Here is a 6,902-nt window from a genome sequence, read left to right on the forward strand (position 1 = left end):
ATTCATCCTTTAATGTTCAGAGCAAAAGGTACTTAGCGCCTGTTTTGAAGAACACAGAGACCTGGTGTTGGCCCTTTTCACAAAATTTCTTTCCATTCTGCCTAACCTATTTTTTCCTACACTCACCTTTCTTAAATGATAACTTTATTATAATTTTTTTGAACTGCAGGTAACAGCTCTGGGGAAAAAGTCAGAGACTAATGGTAAGTGTTGTGAGAAATTGTACTGTACATTAAATGGAAGCTTTTGCAGATTTTATACCAATGCAGCCAGCTTTTCAAATTATGACACACAAGCAGTGGCACCCAAGAAACAGTTCTTCCTTTGACTTCCAAAAATGAATTGCCACAGATTGTAATTTGACAGTTAGTTTGGAGGATTAAGCACACATCTTCCTTTTGGGATGACAGCTCTCTAGCCCTATTTACATGTTTGCGAATAGCCCATCTAGTGTGTTATCAGTGAGCCCCTGAACTGTTTGAGACCTGAAGAATTGGTCTGTCATTTAACAGCACTCTCAGATGTTAGGCACCTGAGAATAGTCCCTGCCAATTATTTTCATCAAAACTATTTTTTAAAGCACTGAGTGGGTCTAGAGTTGTAGTGTTGTTCACCGACTAGGAATGAAACCCAGAGGGCTGACGAAAACAAAACAGTAAGATGACTCTGAACTGTATTATCAGCCATGGGTAAAGTCTCATGATAAATGATCATGCCGTCACTTGTTGACTCTTAAATCTTGGTCTCATGAGTTGCTGGGTGCCCTCCATGCCCCAGACTTGAATTGGAGTTGAGGTCAAATGCTCTCAGCCTCAGACTTTCTCTCGCCGCAAAAGTGCCTAGGCACCTTCGTACAGCATAAACTCTGTTTAGTGTTTCTATGTTGGTCCTATATGAGTCACACGTTTGAAATAAATCGGCTGACAGCTGTGCTGTGGGTGGGGAAGTAACAGACCCTCTGCTAGCTTTTTTTTGTACAGACTATACAGCTCCATCTACACTGGCATGATTTTCCGGAAATGCTTTTAACGGAAAAGTTTTCCGTTAAAAGCATTTTCGGAAAAGTGCGTCTAGATTGGCAGGACGCTTTTCCAGAAAAGCACTTTTTCCAGAAAAGTGTCCGTGGCCAGTCTAGACGCGCTTTTCCACAAAAAAGCCCCGATCGTCATTTTCGCGATTGGGGCTTTTTTGTGGAAAACACTACTGTGCTGTCTTCCGGAAAAACAGTTTTCCGGAAAAAGACTTTTGCCCGAACGGGAGCTGCATAGTTTTTCCAGAAAAGCACTGATGATTTTACATGAGATCGTCAGTGCTTTTCTGGAAACTCAAGCGGCCAGTGTAGACAGCTGGCAAGTTTTTCCGGAAAAGCGGCTGATTTTCCGGAATAACTTGCCAGTGTAGACACAGCCTACTTGTATTCCAAACCTCTCCAAAGGAAAACCAGGTGGAGGAAATGAGCCTCCGTGGAAGAGGAGTAGGGAAAACAGGATAATAAACAATTTGAAACTGATCAGAAGCCCATTCAGTAGGAATCGCTTAAAACTGTGATATGTGTTGGGAACAAACCGAACCACCTGTGAAAACACTGACTTAAATGGGAGAGAACAGCATCCATTTTGTGGGCTTTTCCAGTATTAGACATCTGTCTTACACCACTAGCTGCAATGCCTATACAAACTAACTCTCCTATCACTCCTGTTAGGTGGATCTTATTCTTATTTTACAGTGAAATTAAAACACGATTTTTCATAAATTGCTTAGTGTTGGCCTATCTCTACTCTCTTGGAAATCAAGGGCAAGTCTACCATTGACTTCCCTGGTTGCAGAGCTAGACTTGTGCTTGGCCATTGTGGCAATACCCACTTAACTGGCTTACCCAAAGCCACATGTCAAGGGAAGGTCAATATTGAGAACAGGGATTGGTATCCCCCGTTCTCTGGGTTAGTAGGCCACGCTTTACGTCACTTGTAGAATCATTTACTTGTTCCTGGGGATGGGGACTATAGAGACTAAGAAGATGTGCTGGGGCAATCTGCCTCCATTCAGCAGTGGCAGACAAATGATTGAGGAAATGCTGGGTGGGGAATGTGTTCTGTGATGCTCCTTGAAAGATACTGGCTGCTGCCAGATGCGAGTAAGTGTCTGTGTGAGATCCTACCCATCCGCCCTGAGGGTCATGCAGTACCTCGGTGTGTGCTAGCAGGCCATGTAGCTCACTAGTAGGGCTGTGCTGTCTTGCTTCTTAGCAGGTGGCCTGAGGTGAAGGGGGCTGTGGCAAGTTAAGGCAGAACTGCCTCCTCTGTGTTGCTAGAGATACATCACTGTTTTCAAGCAATCTTTAATCATTCTCTCTTTCAGCAGGTGTGAGACAATTTGAGAAAGAACCATAGGAGGCTACTAAAGATGCTGGACCAATTCATTTTGAAAAAGTGCTAAATTGTCCTTTTTATATTTATGTTTATTTACCAAAATGTCTTTTTTTTGCATTATCCCATTTAAAACCATGTATATTAGCACTGTATTTAATAATCCATCTAGACATACATCATAATAGTACTGCCTTTGCACAAGAGCCTTTATTCCTAAAGAAACCCATGCTGTGAACTACTCTCCTACTGATAGTCATGACTATGTGTCTGAAACATGATTTCAACTAGCGTAAGAGGTCAACCCCCAAATGCGTGCAAAGTTGAATTACTTAAGAAAAGTGTGCAGTAAACCTATTAAAAACAGTGGTTACTTTTGGAATACAGAAGTCTTTTTCTGCACTTTAGACTAAGGCATGGAAGAAAATCTTTAGTTGACAATGTAATATTTTCTGTAAGTTGCCCATGTCAAATACTGCATCCATACCGTGTTTAAATTTTTGTTTTATACTTTATCAATTTTTTTCATTCTAGTTTAAGTTAATACCTAAATTTGGATGATTGTTAGCTGACAGCGGTACTGATATTTTATTTTTGTTAGTGATTAGTAATTGACTGCAATATATACACATAGCTTGACAAAGTTTAGCTTTAAGGCACTACTAATGGTAGAATGCTTTAATACATGCTAGAGTATTATATTTAGTAATGAATGCACATAATTAGCCGATATCACAGCTTTTACAAAAGTCACAATCCTTTCTAGAGTAAGATTTCATAATTTTGCCATTAGAGGTATGGCAAGATGAGTATTAATTTTTTTAAGATGCCCAGTAATGGGTAATTGAGAAGAAAACTATAGTTTTAAAGAGAGGAAAATAAGGGTATAGAGGATCAAAAAGTAGGTAACTTGTATAAAACATCGTAGTTTAATTTATGTAAAACTACCATAATTAAAAAAATGAACACAGTTGGCGCTTAAATTACTGTACACTAAATCTTGCCATTCATCAGTGCCGTATATTAAGTCCACCTACCTAGTCAAAGTGAAGTAAGCCTCTACTTACGGTGTTTTTAGCTGTCTCCCAAAGTTCTTATTCCCAGATGTTTTGTTTGATTTGTATATAGTAATCACAGCTATAAGTCAGCTTGGTTTGAATTTACATGCCATACGGTTTAGCATTTACAGCCTCCAGTATATGGGTGGAATAAACTAGTTAACTGAAGTAGCCCTAAAATGCTTAACAGCTTTATGCATTGGAACTACAGAGAACTTCTTCGTCACTACTTTTTTTGTAGCATGTTTGTTGTAGCAGCTGACTTTTTTATTAAAGGAGGGGGAGAATATAGTATTTCAGTCCAAAGATGAGCTCCCCTGCTTAGCTGAAACATCTTGTTTACATATTGAGATGCACTTGGCTATCTGTAGGGGGTGAAACTGTGCAAACAATGCCTGGCATTGTTTCTGAATTGTCATGTTTTTTGTCTTGGGTTTTTGTAAACACTTTTCTCTGAATCTTTCAAATACATTTGATAGCTGCAATAAACATGACTTGTTCAAACAATATACTCTGAAACTGCACCAATAATAAATGGAATATTTCCATCAACAATCCCTGTCTGTGTAATGATTTAAAACACCTCATTGGAAAGCAGGACAGTGGGTTTAGGCATAACACAGATGCTATATACTGTAGTGGGTTCACTCACTTTCCGCACAGCGTCTTCCCTCACGGTGGCTCGTGGGGAAGTAACTGGCTGCTCCGACGCCAATGCGCCCCCTTTGGGTGAGGTGTTCTCTTCCGGGCACTGCCCTCCAGCAGTGACCACTCCAGTCTTCGTCTGCGCCCCCTTCTGGGGCGGGCGGAGGGAAGGGAGTCATTGTTCTTCCTTCTCTCTTCCTCCAGCGTCCTCCCTACTCCCCAGGACCCCCAGTTCTTCTCCCACTCTGCCTGCCCTGTTGCCTCCTGCAACCTTGCCTTGTGGACTTATGGCCTCGGGCTTACCTGGCTCAAACTCCCCCAGCCTACCACTACTGCCTCCTTGCAGCCCAGCCTTTTAGGGCTGCCTCCATGCAAGCCCTGCCCTCCAGGACTGCCTCCTTGCAGCTCCTAGGGTCTCAGGCCGGGTAGCCTGGGTTTGCTAGGCCAAAGCCTCTCTCGCTGCAGGCAGGTCTCTCTCCTCCTTCCAGGAGTTGCTTTATATGGCCTCCAGCTGGGCTTCCCTCCTTCACTCCAGCTCCCAGCCCCTTAAAGGACCAGTGCATGGCAGTGCCCTGCCACAGTACATTAGACCTACAGGCTAGGTCTACACTGGCAGCTTCTTGCGCAAGAACTCTTTTGTGGAAAAGTTCTTGTGCAAAAATTCTTCCACAAGAGAGCATCTACACTGGCATGTGCTGTTGCGCAAGAGCATCCATGGCAGCGTAGATGCTCTCTTCCGCAAGAAAGCTCTGATGGCCATTTTAACTATAGAGGCTTCTTGCACACAAAATTCATGTTTCCTGTCTACACTGGCCTCTTCTGGAAGAGCTCTTGTGCAAGAGGGCGTCTTCCTGAGAGGGAGTGTCAGAGTTCTCGTGCAAGAAGCCCTTATTTTCTACAGTACAATGTCAGTTTACTTGCACAAGAATGTGCGGCTAGTGTAGACAGGCGGCATGTTTTTGCGCAAGAGCTGCCGTTTTCACGCAAAAACGTGCCAGTGTAGACAAAGCCACAGTCTTTTACACCAGAGAAGAAATAATTAAGATGTTTCAGCATTTATATTGTTGAATAGATTTAGAAAGCAGGGCTGAAATAGAAAACTCATGATACAAAGTAGCCATGTTCTGTTCCACTTCAGTATATTTTATTTTGTAAGGATGGATACAGTTGTACAATCCCTTGTGGTCTTACTTGGAAAAGCATTTTGTATATAAAACTTGAGTTGTTCCAGCTTCAAAAATTGGGATTGTGTCTGCAGGCATGAAGGAGCCTTCTTAAGCCTAATAGGCCTCTTGATGCAGTAGAGGAAGGCTCAGTGAGTTGCAGATTGATTTCCTTTGTGATCTCAGGGGGGGCGAGCACAACACTAACTCCAAGTTTCAACCTGCAGCAAAAGAATGTGAGGTCTCCCACTCCAGTGGAACTTAGAGCCGCCAGAAGCAGCGTAGAGTGAACTGTTGACACTCAGACTTGAGAGTCACTGAAAAAGAGGCCCTAGCACTGTCACCATTTTTCTCATCATCATGCAAAAAGTGTATGCTTTTTTATGGAAGAGGAGTGGCAGTGACATTAAATTAACTCCATCCACAGGTTAAATGGGTAATTAGTCTTATGTGGGGAAGTCATTCATCTCCATTCCTCCAAGAAGACTCTAAAAGGTAAGGTTTGTATACACTGGATGTGTGTTGGAGAGGAGGTAAGTGAGCCCCGACATACGGAAAAAGCAGTCTCCCCACATTCTCGGAGAAAATGATGCAGTATTTTAAATAATGGTGCTGCTTACATCCTGTGAGAGCTGATGTATTGCAAAGATTGTCAATGTGGACCACAGTAAGCTCTGGGTAGATTTTGATCATAGCTATACTAGGAAAGGAGAGCTTTGCAAAACATAGGTTGTGCTCCTAAACTAGGGGCTCTAGGTAACAAATGCCCCATAGCTCGAAGACGAGAATATTAGAAGCAGTGCTGAAATACTGACCCCGCTGGCACAGACATACACATCAATCGTCACCTGGCTTTACATTAGACAGGGGGTGGGGAGGGATGTATGTTTGCCCATGTCTCATAGCTATCCTGAGTATGGAGAATGCTTTGTCCTTATTCATGCCGAAGGTGCAGAGTAGGGATGTTAACTAATGATTAATTCACTAGTCAATGGACATTTCAAAGGAAGAATGCGGAAGTGCCTAGGAGACCCCGCTGGGGCTCTTGTACATTTCAAAGGAGGAATATGGAACCCTGAGTGCAGCTCAGGGCCACTGGGAGGTTCTGCTGACTCTGGTTTGCACAAGGACATGCCAGGTTTGAAATGCACAAGAGTCCCCAACCGAGTACCCTCATGGAGCCTGGGGTCAGCAGGGGACTCAGAGTCCCCCCCCCCCGACCCTGGGCTCCATACTGCGCTGCCACTTTGAAATGCCATGTGGAGCCCGAGATCAGCTGGGAACTCACCAGCTGATTCCAGGGTCCTTGCAGTATTTCTGCAGAATCCAGGATCAGCTGGGGACTCCCCAGCTGACCTGGATTCTGCATGGCATTTCCCCAGCTGGGGATTCCCTAGGTGATCCCAGGCTCCACACAGTGCTGCTGCTTTGAAATGCTGCTGCAGCATTGCAAAGGGGCAGCGCTGCACTGAGCCTGAGCTCAGCAGTGTGGTGCTGCCCCTTTGACTACCCCTTCAGCATTTCAAAGTGGCAGCGCCGTACGCAGCTAACAGGGGCAGCACTGCCCCTTTGAAGTACTCCCTCTCCCCCCTTTGCTGCCTCTATCTGATAGAGGCATGGGGGTAGGGATCGACTAGTCAACTCAATTATCTGATAAGCATTTGCTTGTC

At 43.9% G+C, this 6,902-nt stretch overlaps 1 protein-coding gene across 8 annotated transcripts in view; it reads left to right on the forward strand.

Annotated features, from left to right (window-relative positions):
- The window catches only part of CALD1 (caldesmon 1), a 246,686-nt gene extending 242,707 nt beyond the window's left edge, over positions 1-3,979 (forward strand). For 6 of the 8 annotated variants that reach the window (XM_075897320.2, XM_075897309.2, XM_025190909.3 and 3 more), the window contains 2 exons: positions 170-203; positions 2,359-3,979. In XM_075897320.2, coding sequence (XP_075753435.2) covers positions 170-203; positions 2,359-2,390 — 66 coding nt within the window. In that variant the 3' untranslated portion in view covers positions 2,391-3,979. The remainder of the gene's footprint in view (positions 1-169; positions 204-2,358) is intronic. The other 2 variants (XM_025190911.3, XM_014579693.3) reach the window with 1 other exon arrangement.
- Positions 3,980-6,902: the final 2,923 nt, after the last annotated feature.

This window comes from Pelodiscus sinensis, chromosome 1 (assembly GCF_052426305.1).
Source record: "Pelodiscus sinensis isolate ZL-2025 chromosome 1, ASM5242630v1, whole genome shotgun sequence".
In the NCBI taxonomy this organism is placed as follows: Eukaryota; Metazoa; Chordata; order Testudines; family Trionychidae; genus Pelodiscus; species Pelodiscus sinensis.